General features: G+C 47.7%; 3 protein-coding genes across 4 annotated transcripts in view; 2 read left to right on the top strand and 1 right to left on the bottom strand.

Annotated features, from left to right (window-relative positions):
- LOC125949166 (RNA-binding protein 4.1) overlaps window positions 1-1103 on the top strand; it is a 3066-nt gene extending 1963 nt beyond the window's left edge. For both annotated transcript variants that reach the window (XM_049675929.1, XM_049675927.1), the window contains exon 5: window positions 1-1103. This exon is cut by the window's left edge and continues 501 nt beyond it. The gene's annotated coding sequence lies outside the window, so the exon portion shown is untranslated.
- The window catches only part of LOC125949106 (uncharacterized), a 317531-nt gene that overhangs the window by 254879 nt on the left and 50588 nt on the right, over window positions 1-12064 (bottom strand). The window lies entirely within an intron of this gene.
- On the top strand, window positions 2031-11724 carry LOC125949132 (juvenile hormone esterase). The gene is made up of 8 exons (XM_049675881.1): window positions 2031-2123; window positions 3273-3515; window positions 5307-5795; window positions 6469-6597; window positions 6677-7190; window positions 7264-7442; window positions 7516-7799; window positions 11183-11724. The coding sequence occupies exons 2-8, from the start codon at window positions 3390-3392 to the stop codon at window positions 11370-11372; spliced, it is 1911 nt and encodes a 636-aa protein (XP_049531838.1). The 5' UTR covers window positions 2031-2123; window positions 3273-3389; the 3' UTR covers window positions 11373-11724.

Raw genomic sequence — 12064 nt, 5'->3', positions numbered from 1 at the left:
ACGAATTGAATCCAAATTGCATTATCTTCACCACCAACATTACACCTTAGAGATAGATACGGACCTTGAACGCGACTCGTTTCGTTCACGATTAATAAGCTTTTCCCAACCTTCGTGAAACCGTGAGCTCACATGCTAAGAGCTTCACTCTTCATTCTAACGTACCGTTATTTGATCGAACTCACTATACGCCACGGCGGCCCTGTCCTTTTCATTAATTGCACTCATTCGCTCGAAGTTGTTGTTATCAACCAACAACCATCCTTTGCTAGAATGCCAGAGCTCCATTCGGATCGAAAAGTGACCCCAATCAAACTGCTGGTGGCGTAAGCAAACTTCTTACTGCCGGTTGTTCGCTAAGAAATAAGCAAAGCGGTTAGACGATACTCTTCTTCTAATAATGTGGTAAAATAGTGGAAAAACAAAACAATCGAACTCCTCCTTTATCGGAAATGCATGGAAATGCATAACACAGAGATCCCAAAACAGTAAACAGGCGTCGAAAGACGAAAGAAAAACAGAATCCCAAATCCCAAATCCCAACATCAACTGTTGCAGCAGTTTAGGGCTGCACGATATCATGAGTAAAAAGCTGCAAACAGCCTCCAGACACAGACACCTCCTTAAACCATCCCGCCCCACAGACACAAACAAACTACAGAAAGAATCAACTTTTTTTTTTGTGCGAAATAGTATAATAAAACAAAAATGATGCAAAATTACTCAGCGTGGTCAACACTAGCGCACAACAGGTGTCGTCGTTCACTGTCATCGCGAAACACAAGCCAACGTCGCGCGGATCTCTTCGGAATCGATTTCTCACGGATGCGCACGCGGCGCTCGTGCAGTGTGAGTAGAGTAGTAGGGAGAAGCACTGAAAGAAGGACAAAACTACTAAATCGGCACAGCAGCATTATCATCAACGTTCTCATCCTTTTGCGCCATTCGTTCGCTACTTCTCCGGCGGGATGCGTGATTTGCGTGCGCTTGCTTAATGCGTGTGAAAAAAGGTCAAAAGTCACAAACGATACGCGCGCGGGCGCCCGGGACCAATGATAAAACCTATTTACTAGTAAAATTAATAACAATCTTTTCTAAACCTTTCCTCTCCTCTCTCTCTCTCTCATTGCCTGTTTCGACGCCGTTGCCGTACGAATAGAATGCAGCAGCGCGAAACCATGGGTTACCGATACCGATCCGCTTTTACAGATCCATTCTACATCCGAAAGCAAGTGCAATCCAAGTCGTTGGTCACTTGGAGCGAGCCTCCAAGCAGTAACAGCGAGCTCCAGATAGAACAATGATGTTGATGCACTACTATCACAGATTGGGTGATAAGGGAAGGCCGGGGCATGACTACAGCCGTCGAATCGACCCAAAAAATGAAAAACCAGTTCTATCTGATCGCCGTTCCTATTTGGTACTGCCTGCCTTTCTCGTAGCACTCCCCCGATCGATTAACGGCCCGCAACTAGTCAGACGAAGGTGGTATGACTTGTTTCATTCATGATTTCACTCTTCGAACTCGCTACTGATCACGTTTTATATTTTGGGAAAGGGGTCTTTGCCCTAATTCTTCTTCCTACTCCTGAGACAGTGAGAGAAACACAAGAGAAGAACAGACATTTCACTCAAATTCCAACGATACGCTTTCCGGCTTTTACTTATCATGGTAGGAAGTCGACCGAGGGACCTCCTCCTGCTCGTCATGCTGCAGTTTCGATAGAATCTCATACACCCTAGCAGTGACGGGGAGGGGTGGGTGGTTTCAACGGGGGCTTGCGTTTGGCCAGAAGACACGCATACCCTTTCCTCTCCCGGACAACATGGACTGCCATTATGCAACGGTAAACGGTTGGCACACCGCACAAGGTTCGCTACTACTGGGGCCACCGAGTTTTCGGAGGGGATGATGCTTTCGTGGCGCGAACTCGCACGCTCGCTGGCTCATTCGCAGCACGCTACAGCGCGGAAGCAATCCGCAGCAGCTTTCAGTTTCAGTTCAGCATCAGCCTCGTTCGGACGGTTGGTTAAATGGTGCGCCCAGTCTAATCCTACAACCCGAATCAGCGGGCCGATTTCGGTGGAACCCGTTCAGAGGATACCTCAGAGGGTCATAAGGTGTGAGTGTTTGACCGGTTGGTTATCGAGAGAAAGGTTGATCTTCGCACGGTGACTCCTTGCGAAAGAAACGGGATTGGCATTCAGGTCAATGTTAAACGATCTATGCATATTTTATGTGGCTGCCAGGACAATAGCATTTGCATTTGGGTGTTTTAAATGGTCCCGTTCCACATTCGAAAACTTTTGAGTAAAACTTAAACTAAGGTGTGTGTGTGTTTGCGTGTCTAGATCCTCGCTCTGGTTCATCGGCAATAGCGGAATATATCTGGCACATGTGAATCAACGATGAGGTAACAAAGTCGCGGGAAAAATGAGATCGCAAAAGGTCCAGATTGTGCGATGGTGTTGCTCCTGCTGCTGCTGCTGCTGCTAGGCAACCGCCATCTGGCGAAACGAGTTACGACGATAGCGTAAACATGCAAATAATCAATTTGTTTACCAGTGAAACCGCAACCACGCGGCCCGGGACCGGCGCCACATGGTATGATACATATCGCGACTCATTCTGATACCACTCCGAGTGGCCTTTTGGCATGTGGGACACTCGGGACACGAGACGTTTGATGCTGAAGACATCATCACTAGCGAGTGCGCCAGCAGAAATAGCAAAGTAGGCCTGTCCGGTGTTGTGGAAACGCGGTAACACTAGTCAGCAACAGCAGCACGTTTGTTTGTTTGGCGAGCGGACGCATGGAGCGCGTTCCGGGTGCCAAGATCGCGTAACATAATGCATCTCGGGTGCGTCCGGCGGTGAAGAAGACGTGCCCGACGACGAAATTGCGGATATCTTCAAGGTTTTCCATTCCCTTAGCGCACACCACCCCATCCTTGCGCACCGTGAGAAGTGGGGTAGGATAGAGACGACACCGAAGAAGTGTGACTGGCGCACCGCGAAACAGGGTTGACCGCCAAAAATGTCTGCACTTTCGAACCTCGTGATCGCTCCTCGCGCTCGGATGTCGGTGTGCTCATGCAGTCAAGCGAGAGCCTTCATTTTCGTCGGTATTGCCTATCGCGTACTGCTCCGATTCATCATTTTATTTTTATCGATGATTGTGCGGGATGGTATCGTTGCAATTCGCCATAAAAAGTAAAGCTTTGTTTTCTCATTTTCCTCCTGCATTTGTCCCCTTGTTGCTTCTATGTAGTGCCGATTGTGTAGCTGTTTAAGTGAGAAGCCAAGAATACAAGTGGTCAACCAAGCAACTTCTGGAGGAGAGGTTGTTCGCGTGTGAAATAGTGGCTCAAGTCTGTAAGTAGTGAAAATGTACGCGATCCGCCTGTTCATTCTGTCACTGGCTGCCATCGGAGTGCACTCCAGTTATGCACTGCCACCGTCCACGTTTGGCGAGGCGATCGCTAGTGCCGGCCAGTTGTCGAACAAATTGAAGGTAAGTTGGAGCAGTTCCCCAGGTTCGTCACTTTATCGCTTGTTGCTGTCTTTTCTAATCGTTTGATTTGCGTGGCTCTCGTAATAGGCCGATTGAAGTGAAATTGAGAGCGCTTCGTCTAGTTTTGTGGAAAGTTTGTTATGCAAATAACAAATAATGCATGCAATATCAGTTTGATTAAAATTACACAAATATTTCACGCAGCATTCATCTCAGATTGCAACAAACAAACTCTAGTCGCGCACGAATACCAAACAACAGCTCGGGTTTTGGGGCACAATGAAGCCGCATTCACGCATGAAGGTGCGAATGCCTCCATCCATGCTTTTTATCGCGCACCTGAGCTCGCTAGCCCTTGCGGCGCTGCGAGGGATTAACGCAGCAGACCACTCTCGCTGATAATACTAATGAAGATCTCTTCTTTGGTCATGGTGCCGTACCCCAGAATAATCATCCCCAGTTTATTGGGTGAACTCCGTTTATCGACCTTGTCCTTTAGAGAGCCACGAAGACCTTCGGTGACTTTATGACCTACTCGGTCGACCGTTGTGAACAGTGAAACTGCAATCACCATGCAACCAGCAACCATGTTTAGGGCCTACGAAAGGAAGACCGTTTAAAGTGTGATCAACGCATGATCGTGGTGTGTCTCCACCGTACCGAAAGACGGCAACGCCGCTAACGTACATCCATCAACATGGAGTTGGGCGGGGGTACGCATTAGTCAAATTGAGCGACTACATGAAAGTCTCATTAGCGTGAAGCATGAGCTTCAAACTAGCAAGCGGTGCGATGTCCCGAAACAACAAATTACACACAAGAAAGGCCGGCATCAGGTGTGCCGGTAAATTGCCTACTTCGACATCCTCATCTCGTGATCGCAAAACCGGAAAAGAATGTCCCTCATCAGCAAGTGCCACGACGATCCGCCGGCCTTCAGGTCACGCGCGCACATTGCCACAAAGTGGAGAAATTCTGTCTCAACGATCACGAAGACCTTCGACGATCGGGCAAAGAAAGGGTAAGAGCGTGGAGCGTGTCATCGCCTGAGAAACCTTCGTCAATGGCAAGGTTAGCCGGTGCCACGGAGCGAGTACACTCTTGCTCCTGGCGCTGGGGCTGAGGGGATTGCGCTGGCAGGTAATTGCAGCGTTCGTTATGCATCGCTAGTTTGATTCGTTTACCAGGCCGGTATACCGAGAGAAGGCTCGTGGCATAAGCAGCACATGATGATCGCGCTTGAACTCGTGGCCTGCTGGGTTTTGATCGGATTTCTAAAAATGTTGTTCTGTGCTTCTTGAGATCTTCAGAGGTGTGGTAGGCCTTCGATCAATGGTCCAACACCGAAAAAGGGAGTATGCAGTTTGAAGGACAGCTTCGAAGCTACCACACCGATCCATAATAGTTATCGAGCTCGAGCCAAAAGGAGCTAGGATCAAGATGGTCAGTTTGTTAGTTGATGGCGCGATTTGGTTCTAGTAGAAACCAATTTGGTTAGAATATTTTCTCAAAAACAGTGTAACGATCGCTTTGAAGGCTATTAGTTAGTATAGCTCAAAGTAAAGCACATAGCGTCACTAGAGACCATCGTTGGTGGCGCAACTGACAATGCAAACATATTGCTGATCAATAGCACCAGATAGCAGAGGTTCATTCCTCTCTCTCTGATGTAACACTGTCTGGGAGGTTCAACTTATCGATCGAATAATATTTCCATAACGGGTGGAAAAACAGGAAGTTCATAAGCAAAGGTCATTTTCATTATCTTCTCCCATCGTTTGCTCGAAATAGGAAACGGTCGCATGGAAAACGTTCACCGGCATTGCGCGCGATTCCGACTCGATCAATTCGCTGGTGCGGATCATACCGCGTACGACGATGGGTTTCGTGCGGGATGTGGTCAGTTCGTTCAAGCGCGAGTCGCGTGCCATCATTCTCACCAAAAACGGTGCCCTGGAGGGACGATTGCAGCAGGTGAAGGGTGGCGGATCGGGCTTCTTCTACGCGTTCAAGGGCATCCGGTACGGACAGGCCCCGATCGGTGAGCTACGGTTCCGTGCGCCCATCCCGGAGACTCCCTGGAAGGGCATCCGAAGTGCAAACCAGGAGGGTTCCGTTTGTCCTCATCGTAACATGATACTGGACAACTATAAGGGCAACGAGGACTGTCTGTTCCTGAATGTGTACTCACCGGAGCTACCGGTAGGCGAGGACAACCCGTCGCTGCCCGTGTTCGTGTGGATTCATGGTGGTGCCTTTTCGTTTGGTTCCGGAAATTCCGTAAGAAAAAATTATATAAATAATATATATATATATGATATGAAATAATATAAAAAATATTATATATTTTATGATATAAAAACTAAGGCATATAATTGAGATCTGTAAATTACATATGGAAGGTAATTTTATCATTTTTCACACAAAATTCCGATTACACCATTCCGTAAGTACAGAGCAGCCCTCTGGTACTTACGAAAAAAATTCGACATGGCGATCGAATACACGATTGTGCATGCGGAGCTAAACAAGAACGACTGATTGGCAGCCACAGCAGCACCCTCTTGGGGGACTTGGTGTGTGGGTGAACTGCACTCCGGAGCAGGTGCAGCGACCTCCCGGACAATCGCACGCAGCGGTGTACCCATTTTGTGTCAATTTTCCTCTACAGTATCTTATTATGTAGATACCGAAACAGAAGTCTCCGGAATCGAAAAAGTTTAACATGATGTCCATTTTCGACGTGGCCGTTCTTTGAAAGCGCTAACGTTAGAACGACATAACTTCACTATTTTCTCCATCACGTTTAGAGTTCAACGGATAGAGAATTCAATTTTTCAAGTAAACTGATGAAATTACTTTCCATATGTAATTTATAGGACTCAATTAGCTTACTTAGTTTTTTTTCGATCACTATTCAAATTTTGTCTCTTTTTCTAATGCATACATTAAGTTCCTCTACGGACCGGACTATCTCGTCCCGAACGGGGTCGTGCTGGTGACATTCAACTATCGTCTTGGGCCACTCGGATTCCTTTCTGTAGGTCGTGACTCACCAGGCAACGCCGGTCTCAAGGATCAGGTTCGTAAATTAAAAAACAATAGGCCGACCTTCATGATCACACTGTAACGCGGTGTGAATTGTTTGTCACTTCGCGCAGTTGTTGGCGCTCAAGTGGGTTCAGGAGAACATCGCTGCATTCGGTGGCGATCCAGACCAGGTGACCATATTTGGCCAGTCCGCTGGTGCAGTTTCGGTGCAGCTGCTCACGCTATCCCCACTGACGAAGGGGCTCTTCCACAGGGCGATAGCCCAGAGCGGGTCAGTCCTTAATCCGTGGGCCATCGCACGTGACACGAAAAGGCGTGCCTTCCATCTTGGCCAGCTGTTGGGCATTCGGACGAACGATACGGACGAACTGTTGGGCCAGCTACGCCGTGTGCCGCCACAGAAGATCGTAGATGCCGCCCTCAAGACACTGACGGCGGAAGATGTGCGTAAAAGCATCGGGCTACCGTTTGTACCGTCGCTAGAGGACTGGACCGGAGAGGATGCTTCCAGTGATGAGCCGCTGCTGCGGGAAGAACCACTGGAACTGCTGAAGAGTGGCCGCTACCATCACGTCCCAATGATCGTTGGGTTCAACTCGCACGAAGCGATGCTGTTCTTGAGGCGTAAGTTCCATTAGTCCTCTAGATGCCTTCCGTGAGTGTTTCAACTTTCTATTCCACTTTTTCTCTTCGGCAGGTGTGCGCAAGGATCCAAACCTACTACAAACGCTCGACAGTGACTTTGAGCGGCTGATACCGACCAACCTGCATGTGAACCGTGAATCGGACGAGGGCCGAGAGTTCGCGAGCAAAATGAAACAGTTCTATCTGGGTGATAGACACGTTTCGAACGAAACCATCCAGGAGATGATGAATGTAAGTGATCGCCGATGCTAGCCTCATTTGCCTTGTATCTACAGTTGTAATGTTTTCGTTCACCCATCGCTAGCTTATGTCCGATGTGATGTTCCTGCACGGGATAACGGATGTCGCCCGGATACATGCGTCCCACAATGGTCCTAACTCGACCTGGGTGTACCGGTTCGGGTACGATGGTGCGCTCGGTATCTACAAGCGGATACTGGGCATCAATTGGCCCGGTGCTTGCCATGGCGATGAGCTGGGTTACCTGTTTCACTTTGGGTTTCTCAACCTCCGGCTAGACAGTTCGTCTCCCGAGCTCCAGGTGATGCAGAAGATGACCCGCATGTGGACTAATTTCGCAAAGTATGGGTAAGTGTTCATGGGTCGTTGATTAGCAAATCGTGCCGTTACGCGGGAGCCAAGTGAAAGGTCCCCTAGAGAATGGCTCGCCTCCACCAGCGGAGCCGTTACCGTCGCCGGGGTTCATCAAGGTAGACCCATCTCCATACATAGAGGTGATGCTACATAGGTTCCGTTCAGCTTTACCATTTCGTACGAGCGCTTCTGCTTTTTGGACGGAGTTTTATGGCACCCGGTGGTGATAAAATGGAACTCGGCGGGAAGCGGATTGATTATTCAACATTTCGGCAACATTGACGCAACGCTACTCCGAGCGCTTTGGATGCAGCAAGGCAATGGGCCCCGTTAGAGATACAGTATTTCGCATACTAATCAGCAGGCGGCGTAGAAACAGTACACTGCGTCATCTTAGTGACCTATGTTAACCAAGGTCAAGGTGTATCTTTTGCTTTAGCAACGAGCTAACGGGAAATATTGTGCTGCCAACTAGATGGTGTAGCATTTTTTCGTGTGGTGTTGCTGTTGCTTATGCTTCTTCTGTTTCGGCTTCAGTGGCAGGTTAATTGGGTAAAGGCACTAATGGGAAAGCACAGCTATTGCGTATGGTGTCTTAGTTTGTTAGTAGGGTTAGTAGTGAGTTTACAGGGCTGCAAAAGGGTTTCACGGGACGTAAATGATGGGAAATGACGAAAAGCGTCGGTCTTGCAATGACGCTCGCAATCTCACTGTCCACATCGGGACCGCCAATAGGCGGATGGGTCTTTTAAAGGGAGAAGAAAGAGAAACCAGTAGCAAACGTATTTTCGGAATGGCGATGCCTCTACTATCGATTTAACGATACTGGTGAATATGTAACCGCCGATCAAACCGGGCGATCTACTGGAGCTGGAGTTTCTCGAGAGCTGGAGACTCTTGGAGGCACAAGGCGAGCGAGGCCATTGAAGGGTAGCCGTACTGAACACTTTCATAAATTGTCCATCGCCCCACTGACCAGTAATAATATCAGCTGGCTACGGTAGCAAGGGTGACCTCATTTCTGCATCCCTCCAAAAATGACCCCAACCATCCCGCTTCTCCCAAACTTGCGCTCCCACACGGTGCATGAGCGGCACGAATCGTGTTGGCCAAGACGAACCCAATCGTCAAGACACTCTCCATTGCACATTGCTTTCTATTGTTTTGTGTCCACAAACCAAGCATCCCACTTCGTTAGCTGCCATTGTTTAGGGTTTTTTTTCTAGATTGAAATTTGTTTTTTTATTCATAAATTTCATCGAAACCACCAAGGTCCTCGGCTCAAGGACGGTATATTTAGTGTTTATTGTGGAGCAATAAACATAATGGTTCGTAATTTTCCACTCAAATTTGAATTTATTGCCAAGCTTATCGGCAGGTGAGAAACTACTGATCTCGGTTTAGATGTCGTGATAGGCTACACGCAAGTAAAACGGCCTTTGCTATACATTCGATAGGAGTTATACATTTCGATAAACAAATGTTTGCAGCGAGGGTTCTTAAAACGGATGCTTGACTCGTGACTAAAGAGGGATACCGCTTATCGATTCACCAAATAGAGTCTAATTTAAAAACGCTAGTTTACAATTAACAGTTCGTGTAATTTTTTCGTTCACTATTCACTATTTTGAGTATCATTATTTTTGTATTTAATTACCGGCATAATTAATATAAATTCCACACCAGCCCAGCGCTTAAAGAAACAGGAACGGTTCGCATTGTAGCCGATTTGTTTCGATTTGTTGCAATCTGCTTTGCGAAGAATGATTGTTACTATTCGATTTGATTTGAGTTGCTCAATTTTTGGAGTTCTTGAGGAAGTGTCCTTACCATAAGTTACGTGTGTTCTTATAGTTTGGATGTTCTTTTGCCATTTTCCCAACTCACACTCCTACCACCACTTCTATCACAATTCCCACTTTTCAATCGCTGAACCGTGGTCTATCAAATTGTCACGTATTCCAATGTCTGCTCATGATGCAGACAAAATCTCCTGAATCGATTGGGTTGATCGCTCGAAACTGAAATCATCTCCTAAAGGCTGAACGGATGATTATATCCAGTTGCGTGTGAAGGATTTGGCTGCATGGCTCTGGTTATGCAAAGTCAAAATCATCGAAAGATAGCGGACACTATAATTGCTATTGGCGTAGTAGGCAGAGGCTCCAAACAACGGACGGCGATGAAACACTACGCACAGCCTCCTCAAGCGACCACGTGTCTGCGTACCCTAGACGGAGAAAAAAAACGGACACCTCTCCGCACTGCAGTGCGCACACTAGAGGCCATCATCACCGGTGTGCAGAAAATGCGGTACATGTGTTTGGTTTGGTTGCTGTATCATTTATGTAATGCCTCATTGGTGGCATGCATCGCTACCACTCACCGTCGATCATTCGTCGATGGCGCGATGTTCGCACGCATGTCGGGCACGCATATGGCGTCCGGGAGTTGTATAAAGAGGTAGCGAGCGAGCGAACGACCGCAGTTGATCCGTTCTTTACCGGGCCATCGGGCAACGGACGCCCTCGAACTGGTCGCGTATGGGCTTCGCGAAATGGTCACACAGATCCCATGCTGCATGCATCGTGGCCTGCTGCACTGTGTGCCATTTTTTTCGCAACGTCACTCGTGTACACAGTACCTACGGGCTAGTCCCCCTCCTTCCGGTTATGGTATGCCGGGAGGACTGTTTGAGCACCTCCGGGGCACAAACACAATAACCAAACAGCAGGGGAGTCGGCGAGGTTAAGATTTCACCAGCTACGCAACGGCCACCGCAGAAAGTGAAACAATTTTCAACTTAGGTCAGCAATAACGAAATCACGGCGTCCACCGTTGCACATCACATCGCCACCGCCAGGGCTATGCCCTCAAACGTAGACCGGCTGTGATAGATAATGTCGAACAACCGCAGGCAACTAGAAACGTTGGCTAATTTACAATACGAACACCCCGAAACAATTAACATCCCCGTTGTGCGAAACTTATTTCAATATCTTCTATGGGGCTCCTGCACGACGACGTGCACGCCGCTAAGCTCAACCGAAATGAGGACGAGGCAGACTCCTGGCGGTAAGATTGGACACAAAGCATGCCATGGCAGATCAGCTAATAATGAGCCGTGCATAACAAGGGCATTGATTTATTATGGAGGGCTGTCTTCTTGTTGCCGAGCCGTGAACGTGAAGTGTTGATTAGTCGGTGCAGTCACGGGACACCAAAAAGGCCAAAGTGGGCGGCCAATGTGTAATCATTAGTGCGCCCGCAAACCCACTGGCGCAGCATGCGCAAGCTGGTTGTCGATGGGTGCTTTGATTGAATCGTGTTTCGTGTTAATACATTGTCTTCCAACAATCCATCTTTCCTCGTTCCAGCAACCCAACGCCTTTCGGTGAGGACGAGCTGGTGCTGGGCATTAACTGGCCATCGGTGATACCGAACACGACGACCGAGCTACCATACCTGGACATCGCTGGGTCGCTTGCTAGCAAAATTAATCCCGATGCGGTAAGGTTACGGTTCTGGGATGATGCCTTCACCCAGTACAATGGCAATTTGCTGTAACGAGCCAACTGTGCAGCGGTGTACTGCAAGCGGTCACTGGTCGGATTGGCAACGGCCGAGACCCCAACGGATGGTGCAAACAAAAAAACCAAGACAAACTAGCGGTATAGTGAACAGGGTTTTAGTGCTTGCCAAAAGATAGTGTCGTTATCTGCCATTTCTAAAACACGTGTTTGCAGCCCAGCAGCGCACTACGGTGCACATATTGTTATAGCATTTCCGCTAGAATGTTTCACTAAAACGGGGAATGTAGTATATATTTTTAGATGAATCGTTATGTTTTGTTCAATCCACTGATAGAGTGTTAGAGCGTACCGAATAGTAATTATGCATCGAAGCCAGTTGAAACTATTGGAACACTATATGGACTCTCGATAAGAGTTCACAACCTGCAACTGCGCGGACTGAAAATTCGAAATAAAATCTTAAAATACATACATGGTGTCTTCGTTTCTGGCTTGTCCTCGACAGGATAGGTGGTGTATTTACCTTACGCATTAAAAAGCCCTTAAAGAAAAACATTTTCCTTAAATAATTTGAAATCCAAGTTCTTCGCATGAAGCCATGATATTTAAAAGGTTCTTACGAATAGTCTGCAGGGGGTGGGAATCGATCGAATCTGATTTCTTGTTCCACCTCCTGATTATAATAACTTTTGGTAATATATTGCGGTAAGATTTTAGGCCCATTAT

Source organism: Anopheles darlingi, chromosome 2 (genome assembly GCF_943734745.1).
Source record: "Anopheles darlingi chromosome 2, idAnoDarlMG_H_01, whole genome shotgun sequence".
NCBI lineage: Eukaryota > Metazoa > Arthropoda > Insecta > Diptera > Culicidae > Anopheles > Anopheles darlingi.
This window is presented reverse-complemented; position numbering and strand designations above follow the sequence as displayed.